At 40.6% G+C, this 16,896-nt stretch overlaps 1 protein-coding gene across 1 annotated transcript in view; it reads left to right on the top strand.

Annotated features, from left to right (window-relative positions):
* LOC116067525 (glucagon-like peptide 2 receptor) overlaps positions 1-16,353 on the top strand; it is a 39,193-nt gene extending 22,840 nt beyond the window's left edge. Inside the window, exons 4-13 of the mRNA XM_031324008.2 lie at positions 7,804-7,925; positions 9,360-9,466; positions 10,151-10,307; positions 10,418-10,577; positions 10,778-10,838; positions 10,930-10,996; positions 11,238-11,326; positions 11,643-11,781; positions 11,871-11,912; positions 13,820-16,353. Of these exons, the coding sequence (XP_031179868.1) occupies positions 7,804-7,925; positions 9,360-9,466; positions 10,151-10,307; positions 10,418-10,577; positions 10,778-10,838; positions 10,930-10,996; positions 11,238-11,326; positions 11,643-11,781; positions 11,871-11,912; positions 13,820-14,188 (1,313 nt within the window). The 3' untranslated portion in view covers positions 14,189-16,353. The remainder of the gene's footprint in view (positions 1-7,803; positions 7,926-9,359; positions 9,467-10,150; positions 10,308-10,417; positions 10,578-10,777; positions 10,839-10,929; positions 10,997-11,237; positions 11,327-11,642; positions 11,782-11,870; positions 11,913-13,819) is intronic.
* The last annotated feature ends 543 nt before the right edge of the window (positions 16,354-16,896 follow it).

Here is a 16,896-nt window from a genome sequence, read left to right as displayed (position 1 = left end):
AATCACCTAGACAGTCATAGAGTGCACCCGAGCAGCTCCTGGAACCGCTCTAACCACCTGCTGCACAAAAATAACAAACTAAAACAAAAAAAGGTCAATGGGGACAACGGTTGCCCTTCATTGCTTATGCCTATCAGGAATAAAGGTTCCAAATGACTTACCAGCCCTCAACTCTGCTTAGCAGTATAGGAAAACATGTTAACATTAACAGGCCAAAGACACAGAAAAACACCTACTGGAATATAACTAGTCCACCAGAGCAAGTCAAAAATATGTGTGAAAACCTCCCCAAATTATTATATTTTTTTTCTTATTTTTTCTTTTTTTCTTTTAACATTTACCAGTTTCCCAGTACTAACAACCCCGGACGAGCCCCCATTTATTACCGTCTGGCTCAAGGCTGGCAACAAAAGGGAGGTCACACACAGATAGATTAGTCAGAAAGTAGTTTATTTAACTAAGTAGACTAATAACACAACTTAACTCAACCTAAGTGTAATGGTGGGGTGTGTAAGTGTAGAAGACATCAGTCATGTTTGCCACGTGTGGATGAGTGAATGAATGGTGTGTGTGTTGTAAGGTGCAGCAAACCAAACAAAGAACAAAATGGTGGATGGATGCAGTAAGACCTGCTGAGAGAGAATGAGACTCCCAGGGGGGAAGTCCTTTATGCCTTCTGTAAGCCACGCCCAGATGGCCAGGTACAGATGACCCTCCCAGCTCCACCTGCCCACTCCCAGTACCTGCAATAAAGGAGCAGAACGTGACAGGCAGGCAGATTGGGAGGGGTCGTCACAACACAAAACCACAAACACAAAATGGTAAACTCTACAAGTCCCTAGCAAAAGCAAACACTGCATTCAAAACTGTTACATCTCTTTCCAAAATGGATTTTTGCATCAAAATGACACACATGTCAAATGAGTAGATCTTTCTACCAACCAACAGCACACTGATGTGCTCAACATAAAACACTACTATGAATATCCCATCAGTAGGATTATGCCTTTTGCATTCTCAGTGTTACGCTGTAGCCGGTTGTAAGAAATTGTCACAGTAAGGTTAGTCTCGCTTTGCCAGACCCTCCTCCAAAGCGTGCTGAAGGTCTGGCTACTCCACATAGCATTCGGGGATGGGAGGAAAATGTGCTCTGGTTTAATGGCATTTCTTTAAACCAATCAGAATCGTCATGGGCAGTGCTAAACTCCGCACAGAGCCGCTGCAAAATAGTCGTGCAAGAGAAAACTCAGATTGGACAGATATTCTAGCTAGCTGTCTCAATTTACCATGCAGAGATCTGAGGAGCAGGCAACAAAAGTCCTGTAAATCCAACAAATTTAAAATTCCAACACAAAGGGAGAGTCACGTGGTACGCCCGCCCAAGATGGCTGCTTAGGTAGAAACAGAGCTCGCCTTTCCCCCAAATCCCCCTAAAAACTTCAATTTAAGTCGTTGTTCAGATTACACTTGGTTTTCGGACATTCCTTGAAGGTGGCATGAGTCAGAAAAGTCATTATTTTACTCGCAATCAGCCTCTTAATTCCAGAGGAAAGTCAGCGCCGGACCCCCCGGTAACTCTGCGGCCTACAATGGCGGAGACACCTGTTACGTCGAATAGTTCTCCTAAAGAGAGCGTGGCGGCTGAATTGACCAGCATCCGATCTATCCTCGAGATCCTGGCTAAAGACATGAACGAGGTGAAAAACGGGGTAGAGTCTATGAACGAAACTGTTAACAACGTCGGCGGTAGGATCACGGAGGCTGAAGAGAGAATCTCCAGGTTAGAGGATGAAGAAGCTAAGGCTAACCCAATCATGAAAGGCTTGGTGAAACAGAACCAGCAACTGCGGGAAAAAGTGACAGCATTGGAGGGATTTTCCCGACGCCAGAATATCAGAATCTCTGGTATTAGAGAGGGAGTGGAGGGCCGGGATTTGGAAGGTTGCTTTAAAACTCTGTTGAAGGAAGCGCTGGACATTGAAGCTGATGCTTGGTATGAGATAGACAGGATCCACCGCGTCGGCCCTGCTCCTGCTAACGACTTAAGACCGAGGCACATCATCGTCCGCTTTGTGCAGGACAAAGCCAAGGCCGCGATTCTCACAGCTGCAAGGAAAAAGAAACAGATCACCTGGAGGGACATGAGGGTCCGCTTTTTCCAAGACTACGCCCAAGAGATACAGGAAAAACGTAAGAAATATGATGAGGTACGACGTATACTGCAACAACACAAGATTGATTACTCATTGCGTTACCCTGCTGTTATGACTTTCACATTGGATAACCGGCGGCACCGGTTCTCAAGCCCTGCGGAGGTGAAGAGTTTTCTTAGCGGCCGGGAAGCATTGGATTGTCCAGCTGAGGACGGCGGGGGACAGGTGCCACTCAACATGGGTGAAAAAGGCTGAATCTGTCTGGTGTGGACTAAGCTAAATATATAATCTGATTTATCATCACTGCCTACAATGCGGAGGACAACTGGACTCAGATGGTCTGATTTTGGACTTTGGATGAGCGCTTTTTCCTTTTTTCTTTTTCTTTTTTTTATGATGGGATACACTCACGGCCCGCTGATGTGTTAATGATCAGTTGAGACTGAAGTTAATTGTGGACAATGCGTTCGATTTTGATTTTTGTTCTTCACTGAACGGGTAAGATATGGTTTAATTTACTTTCTACACCCATGTAACTCCAACAATAATATATTATACGTGTGAAGGTGTCAACGTATGTTATAGGGGTGGAGTGTTTTCGGACTGAGACCTAGCTAGTTCTCCCGCAGTTTCGGGTGATCTAAGTAAACTCAACGAATGTATTAATCTGTGTGATGCGAATGAGTGGGGGATTTGAATGGGCGAGTTAGGAGGGGAGCCATAAATGGGATCCTTGAGTACTGCTGACCTGCTGACATCTAGTTTATTGGGTTATAGTTTAGCCCAACGGTTCCAGCTGTTCATGCTGTTCTTTTCTTTTCTGTTTGTTTTATTGTGCCTACAACGTTCTACAATTTTGACCAGTGATTTTTACCAGGAAATTAGATATAATTCTACGTGGATTGGACAGACAGAGCTCTGTGGGCGTTGCTGCCTATTTAGACAGATATAACAAAGCACTGCCAGATGACTATGTTTAAAATAGTGTCATGGAATATAGCAGGTTGCCACAATGGTGTGAAAAGGAAAAAGATCCTCACTTATTTGAAACAGAAGAAAACTGACCTCGCTTTTATTCAGGAGACGCATTTAAATGAGGATGAATCCATAAAATTCAAAAGGGATTGGGTGGGTCAAGTTTATTTTAGCGCCTATTCTAATAGGAAGAGAGGGGTGATTATTTTGGTTAGGAAGAACATTGATTTTCGAGTACTGAAACATTACTCTCATCAGGAAGGTAGATGGGTAATTGTGGATGCTGTGTTAGAGGGTCAGAAAATAACCTTTGTAAATGTCTATGCGCCTAACACATCACAACCAGAGTTTTTTCATGAAGTCTGCAATATAGTAAGGAATATAGGGAATGATAACATCATAATTGGAGGAGACTTTAACCAGGTTAGGGATGTGTATTTGGATAAATCCTCCCATCCTAGGCCAGTTCATGACCCAGCATGCGCTGCTGTAGATGTGATGATGGAAGAGCTGGGATTGGTGGATGTGTGGAGACTACTGTATCCCCAAGAAAAAGATTATACATTTTACTCTCACCCGCATTCGAGCTATTCCAGAATAGATTATTTCCTGATCTCCCGCTCGCTGGTGAGTCAGACTCTTAGTGCCACGATTGGCAACATAGTTTTAACTGACCATGCTCCAGTGGATATAGCCATATCTATTACAGAAAACATAAAATCTACGATGAGATGGCGCTTGAATAATCTATTACTAAATAGTGAGGAATATTGTGAGTACATAAGAATTGTAATAAAGGAATTTTGGGAGTTTAATGAGGGTTCAATTGATGATATTGGCATAACTTGGGATGCTTTTAAAGCCTTTGTAAGGGGGCGTCTCATTCAATATAGTTCTCGATTTAAAAAAGCGGAGAGGGATAAATTACAGAAGCTAGAGCAAGATATCAAGGAACTTGAGAAACAACATATGCAGCACCCTGAGAGGGAAATTTGGAACAAGTTAATTAAGTTAAAATATGAGTTAAACAATAATCTACAGAAAAATGTTGAATATGCACTATTTTGTTCCAATCAAAAATATTTTGAACAAGGTGAGAGAGCTGGTAGGATTTTAGCGCATAGGGTAAAACAGACGCAAGCCTCTAACTTAATCCCTTCCATATTTGATCACAATAACAAGCTGATAACAGATAAAAAAGCGATTAATGAAGTTTTTCAAATATTTTACCAAAAATTATATACATCGCAAGGAAACATTGAAGAACGGAAATTGATGGATTTTTTTTCGACCATTAAAATTCCAACTCTAACAGAGGAACAAAGAAACTTATTGGAAGGAGAAATTACATTAGCAGAAGTTAGACAGGCAATTCACAGTCTTCGGTTAGGCAAAGCTCCTGGCAATGATGGATTTCCGTCTGATTTTTATAAGAAATTTGTGGAAGATCTTGCCCCAAGATTGTTAGATGTCTACCAGGATGCTTTGCGTAAGGGTAAACTCCCAGCGAGTATGAGATCAGCTGTTATAACTTTACTCCATAAAAAAGGGAAAGACCCACAATTTTGCGGAAACTATTGTCCAATCTCGTTAATTAACGTTGATGAAAAAATTATCTCCAAGGTGCTTGCTGCCAGGCTGGAAAGGGTGCTTCCTAGTCTGGTACATGCTGATCAGGTTGGGTTCGTGAAAAATAGGTGCTCAGCTGACAATCTCCGCAGAATATTACACATAATGTGGAAAACCAGGAATGATATAGACCCCATAGTGCCTCCCCTAGATGCGAGAAGCTTTCGAAAAGTGATTTGCTTTCCTCTTTCATACATTGGAGAAATTCGGCTTCGGTCCATCCTTTAGGCAGTGGCTACAGCTAGTTTATACAGAGCCGATGGCTACCGTTATTACTAATGGTGTGATGTCACCTTCATTCAAACTTAGTCGAGGCACCAGACAGGGTTCGCCCCTGTCGCCGCTGATATTTGCCTTATTTCTGGAACCCCTGGCAATTGCATTGAGGGAAAGTAAAGACATTAAAGGGGTTCAAATGGGCCGTGAAGTACATAAGCTTTTTTTGTACGCTGATGACATTCTTTTGATTACAAGTAACCCAAACACAGCAGTATCAAAGATCTCTTCCATTATTGACGCATTTTCAGAAATTTCTGGCACCACAATTAACTGGGCTAAGTCAGAGGCCATGCCTATCTCTAAAATATGTCCTCCAGACATTAGGGAATCATGGCAGTACAAGTGGATGCCAGCAGGCCTGACCTATTTAGGGATCAAATTGACACCAGGATTGGACAAAATGATGCAATCTAACATTTCTCCGGTTATTCAGGCTATTCAACCTCTCTTACAAAACTGGGCTAAATTGAATATATCTTTGTTAGGTAGGATTAACTTGGTCAAGATGATCATCTCCCCTAAAATCCAATATATTCTGTACATGCTTCCATTAAGTTTTCCCCCTAGCCTCTTGAAACTATACAATACTGTCGTGGAGAGCTATATATGGGCAGGCAAAAAGCCAAGCTTTAATCGATCAAAATTATATGCAGTTAAAGAAAGTGGAGGCTTATCACTGTCTAAAACAGAGTGGTATCATTATGCCTTTTCACTCTCCCAGTTAGCTAAGATAAATAATTCACCGGAGCAGGTGCCTTCCTGGGTTAAAATAGAAGAGGAACTGGTGGCTCCAACCTCCCTTGAGGCGTTTCTTACTCAGATGGGAAGACCGGTACCCTTTAAGGACCCAGTTTTGACTTTTGTACAGGAAACCTGGATGAGTGCTCATCAACATATAAAATGTAGCCCGCATCTTACCCCTAAATCTTCTATTTGGTATAACAAAAAAATATTAATTGGCAAAAAATCTATTATGTGGGAGAAATGGGCAAAAGCTGGAATAAACTTGCTTTGTGACTTGCTTAGCGAAAATGGAATGAGGTCATTTGATGAAATTAAGCAAGAATATAACCTTACACAAGAGGATTTTTGGAAATTCCTACAAATTGGGCACTGCATTAAAGCTACTCGGGGGAAGAATCCTGACCCCGTGACTAGGATTCAGGAGTTAGTCCAGGTAACTAAACATAAAAAATGTGGAGCTTCTAAATTTTATGAGATTTTCAGGGAGGCTCATCCACCCCACATGGAAGGGTTGAGACTGTGCTGGGAGAAAGATGTGGGCGAACAGATCTCAGCTGATAGATGGATGAAGTTGGTTGCATCCTGGCATAACTGTTCTCGTGAAGCTCAATCTCAGCTTATTCAGTACAAATTACTTAACAGAAACCACTGGACCCCCAGTAAAATGGCCAAACTAAAACTTAAGGACAGTAACATATGTTGGAGGTGTGAGAAGGAAGTGGGTACTCTGGTACACATGTTGTATTCTTGTGAAAAAAATGCACATTTGTGGGATGGGGTTGTTACCCTCTTGAATGATATATTCGGACTACAACTCACCAAGACCCCAGCTCTGTGTATTCTGGGTCTGCTGCCAGACAATAACACTCTGACCGGAAGACAAAGACTATGGATATGTCTAGCTACTACAACAGGATGTAGAATAATTTTGAGGCACTGGAAGTCATCTACTCTGTGTTGTTTTAGAGAATGGGCTGAACAAATGACAAGAATGGCTACGTATGAGCGAGTCACTTACAGAGTAATGGGGAGAGAGGATATCTTTAATCAGGTTTGGGGCTCCTTCCTGATGGCAATAGATGGGTTGTCTGTCTGAATATAACAATCTGATCCAATCCAATATAGCGTTTGACTGGTAGAATAATGTAATGTAATGTAAGGCATATGAGGTTGTTTTTTTGTCTTTTCTTTTTTCTGTATTCATAAAACGGGACAGTGGATGATATCGATGTCTTGTTAGTTGTGATGGTGACATAGGTTGTACTGTCTGTCAAAAATATTAATAAAAAAAAAAAAAAAAAAAAAAAAATTCAAACACAAAGAAAGCGGAAGGAAGCGGAAAATACAATACAATACAATTCCGGTGGAATTTCCTGCAGCACCGGAGCAATCCCGGAAGTGAAATGCGAAGGATATAGACTACATTAAGGTATACCTACTCAAATATAAATGAACAAACACACAAATGCAATACAGTAACAAAAACATTGCCATTTATTTCCAAAATGCAGTATTTTGCAGTATTGCAGTACTTGTGTTTTGCATGTACCACTTTCCATTTCCAAGAGGAGAAAACCAGGAAAACATGCAGTAAGATAAAGGTTTTTTTTACTGTCCAAAAATTACAAATGAAATTGACTATTCTTTAAAAACTCTAATCACAAAAAGACAAAAACACATGCAAAATGTAGGACAGAAGAAATCAGGGTGCATCCCGCCTCCTATTTTGGTCTGGCCACAGCAAGTTCCAATTTTGGTGTGGAAACAATTGGGAAAAACTGTAACCAAACCGGTCCTGTATATCGATGTCGATATAATAACGATATATTGCCCAGCCCTAGTTTTAATTAATCACTTAGAAGAAGTGACCATACCCATCCAATTTAGGATTTAGTTGTATAATAATGTAAAAACAACAACACAACATTTCCCAGCACAGGTTAAAATTATTTCTCTCCTCTCATCTAACTGCATTTGACAGAAAAAAAACATGCATTTCAATGTGTCTTTAAATTACCTGCAGACACCTCCAGGAGGGCACACCAAGAATGCTTAGAAAATGGGAGCTGGCGACAGAGGGAGAATTCCTCTGAGCCCTGGAGGGATGACTCAGAATGTAAGGAGGACCATTATTTCAAAGACAAGGTGGGTGTAAAATACATAGGTTCTGCTCACCCTAAGTGTTGGAGCTGAAAATGTCTCTCTTTATTTGAAACATTTGAAGAGGTGTTGTTTTCTCCATCAGTTTGAAGGCTACATCGATTAGACATGGATCTATTATGGCATCACTAACGTACTGTATGTGTGTGTCAAGGTTATTATAGTTTTGCATTTTTCATTAGTTTTTGTTTTTATTTCGTTTTGAATTTTTGTTTTCTAATTCAGTTTAGTTTTAAAAGCGGGTTTGCTAGTTTAGTTTAGTTTTTTTTAGTTTTTTTTATTGAAAATGCTTAGTTTTAGTTTTAGTCTTTTTTGTAATATGTGTTATTTGTCAGGGTCAAGATTCAATAAGAAAAGTATTGTGTAATAATAAATCAACAAAAACATACAATTTTAGAAATATGTATTCACAATGTATTCAACAATAACACTGTAAAATATACATGTGGTCATAAATATGTTAACAGTCTACACAAGACGCTGCCACAAGTGCAGAATGTATAAGTGACGTGTGCCAGGAAAAAAACTAAATAAACATAGATTAAAGAAGACATACATGAACAGGTGTTTTGAACTTTGGTTCGAGTAAAGTGGCGAAACTTTTGAAGTCCATCGACTCACACAGTTGAGACATTCCATAAATCATATACATTTTTTTTTTTTATATCAATAAAAATATTAACCCACACTTCCTCCCGCTTGTGGTGTTCCTGCGAATGTACTAACCAGCAGCTATCAGATCGCCGGTGAAAGCACTTCTGTAGTGTTCTCTGTCCTACAGTTGCCTCTGTCATGCTGCCTGGCCCTGTAATGTTACCGGGGTTAGCTTCTGTTTCGAGGGAGGTTAGCCTCCTTGTGCGTACTTCTCAAATGTACTTTCAAATTTGTGGGATTTTTCGCTTTAATAAATTTTCCACATATTTTACCACCTTCCATTGCAAGGCACTTGCTTTTATCTGACACACATAAGTCATAATCAAATAGGACGCTTTGACGCCATGACGCCATGGACTATGCTGTGTTCAATTTGCCATGGAATGTTGGAATTTCTGGGTTCCCGGAAACTGTATATATGTCTATGCTCGGAAATGTCAACTCTGATAGATATATTTGTTCTATGGAAGACATTGACAAAGACGAAAACCAAGGACAGTTACTCTATAATTTTATTTTATTTTAGTTAGTTTTGCAAACAGACAATACAGTTTTAGTTAGTTATCGTTTTTTTGTAATGCCTCATTTTTATTTTTATTTCAGTTAATGACAATGTTTATTCCCACCTAGTTTTCATTTCGTTCATTTTCGTTAACGATTATAACCTTGGTGTGTGTGTGTGAGTGTGTGTGTGTGTGTGTGTGTGTGTGTGTGTGTGTGTGTGTGTGTGTGTGTGTGTGTGTGTACATGCCTGTGTGTGTCCAGGAGGATGAAATGCTTCGCCAGACAGCCCTCAGACTCATCTCTGTCATTGGCTATTCCCTGTCCTTGTCATCTCTCGCACTGGCTACTCTCCTGATGGGCATGTTGAGGTCAGTGGCAGGGGGTAGATGGGTTTCTGATGGCATGCAATTAAAATAGTACATTTTGTGTGGATAAAGGACAGATAAAGGATAATTTGCTACTTTAATACAAGTTGGATCTTATTTGCACAGCTCGTCATTTCTGTTATGTAGTCTGATCATGTTTTTGGCCCTCACTGGCCTGGAGTGGAAATGCTGACAATTAAACCACTATTTGTCCTTCACTTGTCATGGTGCAGCTTCTTTTAGTCATTCTGATAGACAAGCAGGTATGGGACATATTCACTTGCTTAAACTATACTAATGAAATGAACACATATGTGTCCCACAGTATTGGAGACATCCCACTAGAAAGAAGAGACATTAAGAAATGTTTACAAGACTGTGAGGATGATTAATCCTTACAAGATAAAAAAAAAAAAAAAACAGAAAGCATTTCCATGTAGTTGCATGTACCTTGATCATTTTTCATTCCCTCTTATGTCATGACATACAGTATGCCCTCAGTAATGCTTTTTTTCAGTTGTATAGGAAGTATGAATCAATAGAGGGTGGGGGGTGGGAGAGGGAGTTCTTGTTCAATTGTATTTGTCTGTTCTGTATGTTCAAAAATATAAAAACAATAAAAAGTTGATCTAAAAAAAGTATGGATCAATGCCTTCCTCAAATTGCTCCTGTATCTATACTTAACAGGAAGCTCCACTGTACCAGGAACTACATTCACATGAATCTGTTTGTGTCATTCATCCTGAGAGCCATGGCTATCATCGCTAAGGAAATCATATTATACATCATGTATTCCAAACTACCTAAGGATGACTCTGGATGGAACTCCTACTCAAGCTCTGCGGTATAAAAAATACTGCCTTATTATTCACGTATTGGTGTACAGCAAAGCATATGTGAAATAACGAAATTAGTTTAAATCAGCCAAACAATTATTAACATATTTCTCAACAGATAGCGTTGATGTGTAAATTCTCCAAAGTGTGCATGGAATACTTTGTGGCCTGTAACTACTTCTGGCTCTTGGTGGAGGCCATTTTCCTCCACACATTGCTCTTCACAGCTGTGCTGACTAAGGGATGTCTGCTGAAGAAATACATGCTGCTAGGATGGGGTAAACCGTGAATAAAGTGTGTGTGTTTGTGTGTGTGTGTGTGTGTGTGTGTGTGTGTGTGTGTGTGTGTGTGTGTGTGTGTGTGTGTGTGTGTGTGTGTGTGTGTGTGCGCGCGATGGTGTGTGTGTGTGTGTGTGTGTGTGTGTGTGTGTTTGGGGTAAAATGTTGACTCTTATGCTTATATGCATTTCTCTTTTTAGGAACACCTATTTTGTTTGTAACACCATGGACAGTGGTAAAGATTTTATATGAAAACACAGAGTGAGTTTTTCATACATATTTCACAACATATTAACAAAATTAATTAAAATGTTCTCCGTTCTCCGCTTGACTTTTAAAACTTATTACTTAGGTGCTGGTCAATTGTAAACAAATGGTTGTGGTGGATAATAAGGGGCCCGATTACTTTATCTGTGCTGGTAAGTTCTGCTGTCATGCTGCGTTTAATGTTTCCTGTCTTGGGAGGACAAGTGATATAGAAGCTGTTGTATACTGTAGTAGTCACAAGTATCACTGATTACTAATTTCTTAGTGTAAACATTTGTAATTGACAGATGTTCTTATTTGCATGTCTTCATGCACATTTAGTCTTGTCAACCATTAAGTTAGCAGTATTTTCGGATGCATTTCCTTTAAATCTACCCTGGATGTGTGTTGCAGATCATTTTCTTCATATTCATCAAGATTCTGATGCTGCTGCTGTCCAAGCTGAAAGCAGATCAGGTGAAATTTACAGACTACAGATACAGGTAGTATTTTTCCCTGCCCTAACTCACTAACAGTTTTTGGTATCTTTAAACTGTACTTGTAGCTGGTTAAACTTTAAATGTCAGTCACTCCCATATACAGCACACATTCAAATGTAACGCCTTTAAGCTCTGTCCTCTTTACCACAAATGTCGCCACGGGAGGAAAGCTCATGCATAAATTTACAAAGCTTTACTTTGTCTTCTATTTTGTCCTTTGCTCTTTGAGTCATGTGCCAGTATAAATTGTATGAACCTTTTCCCTGAACAGAACAGTCTATAATTATGCACCACTGTATTTTTTGTTTATGCCCTTCAGCTTGGCCAGAGCAACACTGGTACTCATTCCTCTGCTGGGAATCCATGAAGTGGTCTTCACTGTGCTGATAGATGAATGTGTGGAGGGCAACAGTCGCTACGCCAGGAACTTCATTAACCTTACCCTCAGCTCATTTCAGGTAACACTTGTGATGTTGATTACGTACATATCAAGTAATTTTGTCCTAAACAAACATTAACCATAATTTGTATGTGTAACATTTTTCAGGGATTCTTGGTTGCTGTGCTGTACTGTTTTGCTAATGGAGAGGTACATGTATTCTGTTTATACTCAGAGTTTTTTAATAAAAAACATTTAGGAACATAATAATGGATATAATGAACTGGACGCCTAGGAACAAGTTATTTTTTGTTGTCATTTGTTGGTTTAAGACTTTAAACTGCATCAATTAATATTCTATATATTAACCATGGTTCAATAAACCTAATTTCCAGCAGCAGCAAACAGTTGCTTTTGGCAAAAACGTTCCTATAAACCAACTGTATGCTGCCTGACCAGCACCAAATGGGAAACAGACAAGCATCTACCTAGTGAACATAGTGGAGCATATACAGTAGCAGCTAAATATTGAGATATTTTTCTCCTGAGGTGGTGAATACCATAGCAGCCGGCAGCTGTTTTCAGCAAAAAACGTTTTGATAAACCCAATGAATGATACCTGCCCTGACAAAAGTAGTGAGCATTTGTTTTTAGCAACATTTTAGACAAGGGTTGAAGAGTAGATATTGGACTAAAGTCATTAGGTGGCAATGTTGTCCAGTCGTATGCCTACAGTATACACTTAAGCTCTATTTGTACGGGATTAGTATTACCTGGTAAACTCTAGTCATTTGTAATAATTACGGAGGTTGTATGTTGTATGTGATCTTAATCACATAAATTTACTGACCCGACATATAATGTCAAGGCTCCATCCATCCATCTTCGTCTGCTTATCCGGGGTCGGGTCAGGGGGGCAGCAGCTCCAGCAAGGGAACCCAAACTTCCCTTTCCCGAGCCACATTAACCAGTTCCGACTGGGGGATCCTGAGGCGTTCCCAGGCCAGGTTGGAGATATAATCCCTCCACCTAGTCCTGGGTCTTCCCCGAGGCCTCTTCCCAGCTGGATGTGTCTGGAACACTTCCCTAGGGAGGCGCCCAGGGGGCATCCTTACCAGATGCCCGAACCCCCTCAACTGGCTTCTTTCGATGCAAAGGAGCAGCGGCTCTACTCCTAGCTCCTCATGGATGACTAAGCTTCTCACCCTATCTCTAAGGGAGATGCCAGCCACCCTCCTGAGAAAACCCATTTCGGCCCCTTGTACCCTGGATCTCGTTCTTTCGGTCAGGACCTAGCCTTCATGACCATAGGTGATGGTGGGAACAAAACTGACCAGTAGATTGAGAGCTTTGCCTTCTGGCTCAGCTCTCTTTTCGTCACAACGGTGCTTGTTGGTCGGACGATTCTCCGACCAATCTCCCGCTCCATTATCCCCTCACTGGCGAACAAGGTATCGACCCCAAGGTATTTGAACTCCTTCACTTGGGGTAAGGACTCATTCCCTACCCAGAGTAGGCACTCCATCGGTTTCCTGCTGAGAACCATGGCCTCAGATTTAGAGGTGCTGATCCTCATCCCAGCCGATTCACACTCCACTGCGAACCGATCCAGTGAGTGCTGAAGGTCACAGGCCGATGATGCCATCAGGACCACATCATCTGCAAAGAGCAGCGATGAGATCCCCAGCCCACCGAACTGCATCCCCTCCCCACCCCGACTACGCCTCGATATCTTGTCCATAAATATTACCTTATCAGCTTAGATGGTTCCCCGCTTCCCCCTCCTGAGGTGGCGAACGGTTTTCCAGAAGCACCTTGGTGCCAACCGAAAGTCCTTCTCCGACATGGTAAAGCAAAGCAGCGGGTGTGGGAGAGTTCGGAGAAGACATTTCTCCGAACTCTCCCACACCCGCTGCTTTGCCTCTTTCACAGCAGAGGCTGCAGCCCTTCAGGCCCCTCGGTACCCTGCAACTGCCTCCGGAGTCCTCTGGGATAAGATATCCCGGAAAGACTCCTCCGCATTTATTACAAATTACAAGAGGTCCCTAGGTATTACTAGTATAGAGCTTTTATGTAGTGGTATAACTGGTGACACTTTTATTTATACTGAAATTTAGGTTCAAGCTGAACTGAAGAAGCGCTGGCAGCTTTTCCTGTTCACCAACCACTTCCAGGTCAGGAGCTGTTTTCAGGGTGTGCCCCTGAAGCGCCTGTGGAAGTGCACTCGAGGACAGCGCCCACAGTGCTCTCCACAGAGTGACTCCTACAATGAGGGTGGCACCTCCACAACACATCCGCACTTGCTTCAGGTGGCTGTTCATGGACAAAACGTGGGGCTTAGACTAGGAGAGGTTAAAGGTCAGGGGTTGAAGGGCTGTGACACAACAGGGCTTGACTTTCTCACCAGGAAGAGCCTGTCCAGTAGTGATGGAGATATGACACTCGGGGAAACCATGGAGGAGATTCTGGAGGAAAGCGAGTTCTGATCTCCTGTAGCTTGTTGGTACTTTTATCAACTAACATGGAAAGTGTTACTGACAAACATTGGGGTATACTTAAATAGTAAGACAAATAAAATTCCAGAGATGGATTACCAACCGGGCAAAGGTGGCAACTGCCCCAAAAGCCCCAGGTTTGTGTTAGTTGGTTTGTGGAAATGTTATTAAAGCTATAGTGCATAGTTTCTGCTGCCCCCATAAGGAATTCTAAGTAATGACAAAAACACTGTCGGAGCATCCACATGACGGAAGCCTTCGGTGATCGCGTACCAACCGTCCTCCATGCAGTTATTGGTAGCGTTTATCCCGTCAAATCAAGGAGGACACAGAGGATTAAAAAAACCATGATGAACTCTTTAGACAATGTTATTATCTTGTAATGTTGTGTCCTATTTGTCTCCAAAGCTCAAAACTGCTGTTGTCCTTCCTCATCGGTGACGTAAAACGCATCACTCGAGCATGCTGCATTTTGTTAACATAGCCACAATTTTGTGGAGCTGATAGGCTTAATTAGCTTTGTATCAACTTATTTGGCAATGGCTTGAATGTAACGGACATTCATTAATATAGAATAGTTGCTGCACTAAAGCTTTAATAGCAAATTTGTTAGGGAATATGAGTATGCACTCATATTCCCTAACAAATTATTAGTTTATAAGAGCAAAATCAGCTAAATTGGGTCTTGTGGCCCTGTCCTGTGGAGGGCCCTGTGTTAAAATCTTGACCTTCATTATTGTTTACATTACATGCAAACTAAAGAGCTAGTTTTAGCAAGCTGTCTCACAATACAGTATGACAGGCAGGCTTTGTAAGGGCGATAATGGTGCAAGAACAGATTGCTCAATACAATACCAGGGTGGGGCTCTCTCAGGAGGAAGTGACCAGTGGGCCAGATGCCTTAAGTTAAAAGCATAGTAGTAATACAACAGCTTTGGTAAACCCAAACCTCTATAAATTGGTGTTTGTAAATTAATTTATTAAAATGTAGCCAGGTTTTTTTCCCATAGAAATGTCTTTGTTATCCTGTCTAACCATTTAAAATATGATAGGGGAACCTCCAGAGGAGGGGAGTGGATAAGGTAATTCAGCTTGGGAACACAAACCAATTCAATAATGGATCCAAATTAACCTTAACTAGGTCTTTAACTGGGGAGGCAATAAGATACCCAGATATACGATACCATGCTTGGGCCACTGAAATGCACCTTCTTCCTTCTTCTTCCTTAATCTCTACTCAGTCGAGATCAATAAATGCTTGTGTATAAGTCATCAAAGTCTCCCGAACCTTAATGTATCCAGAAGTCATTCGGCTCCTGAGTTTCTCTATAACACTGGCCACTGGGTCACTTGAATAAAACTAAATTAATTTAATGTATTTTACAACTTTTAGTGCATGAATTGCATTTGAACAGAAACCAGACTGATTATTGAGACAAAGGAAGAAATACATTGTTACTGTAGCTTTAACAAAGAATCTGACTTAAAAATGAAAAATTCAGGCATTTTCCAGTATAATAATTATTTTTTGGCATTTCTGCCTTTATTAGAGAGGAAAGCTGAGATATGAAAGGTGAGAGAAAGGGGGGAAGTCATGTAGGAAGGGAAACCGTCACAGGTCAGACTCAAACCCTGGACCTTCTGTGTCAAGGAATAAACCTCTGCATATGTGCGCCCGCTCTACCAACTGAGATAACCGGCCACCACTATAAATGTTTTAATGTTTTTTTTTCTTCTTTTAAACGTCCAGGCCACTTATCTGTAGCAGTTATTTATTATGAGTGCTCTACAGTTACAGCATGAACATACAATTAATTACATACAATTGTAGGCATGTTTTTATTCAAACGCATAGTACACCTTACAGTGACCCTCATACAAATGCAACAGCAGTGTAAAGCATTTATCACATATTTGTTTTATTTAACATGTACAAAGTTATAAATATCCATATGGCACAACATTTACATTGAAATGTGCATTAAATACAATGTATTTCTTGTCTGAATGTAAATAATGCAGAGGCTCTATGTGCAGAAAGTTTTACAGTTTTCTATTCTTATGAGGCTTAAAATGGATCAATGGTATTGTTGTCCAGGTAAAACCATCAAACCATTTATACATGTAGTCTCACAACAATGTATGTGCACAAATTAAACAACAGTTAAACTGTTAGTGTTGTGTTTTTATTCTCCTCCTATTTTATGTGGACCTGACAGATTAACAGCAGCTAAACTTCTCTTCTCTATATAGGTTTACTATAACCACTGGCCAGATGGAATTACTTGAAAACCAATTTTGGCTACTCCCCAATGTAATGAGTCTATTTGGCTCTCTTGTGACAGATATATTCAATTTCCATCTACATATTTATTTAGAAAAATATGCTAAATTTACTAATGCGAATAGCCCTAGATTTTCCACCTGGGTGAAATCAAATTGCATTCTCTGGAGTCTGAATGCTAATAATGTTTCTAAAAAAGCACTGTCTTACTAGATCTGCTTTAAAATTAAAGTAACTTAACAGCAGGCTGAAAAGCAGTGTTTATCTGCTCTCTCTGGTTGAAAGGGACACATCTGTTTCTCACCAGAAAAAGATTGATAATTTGTTTAAACTAGTGCAGTGCCAGTTCAAAACTAACCTGTTTGGAGATAGGATGAATGGTTCTGGAGATATTAGAAAGACCATGGACACACAC

Source organism: Sander lucioperca, chromosome 5 (genome assembly GCF_008315115.2).
Source record: "Sander lucioperca isolate FBNREF2018 chromosome 5, SLUC_FBN_1.2, whole genome shotgun sequence".
Classification (NCBI taxonomy): Eukaryota; Metazoa; Chordata; class Actinopteri; order Perciformes; family Percidae; genus Sander; species Sander lucioperca.
The sequence above is the reverse complement of the archived record's forward strand: the minus strand, read 5'-3'. Positions and strand labels throughout refer to the sequence as shown.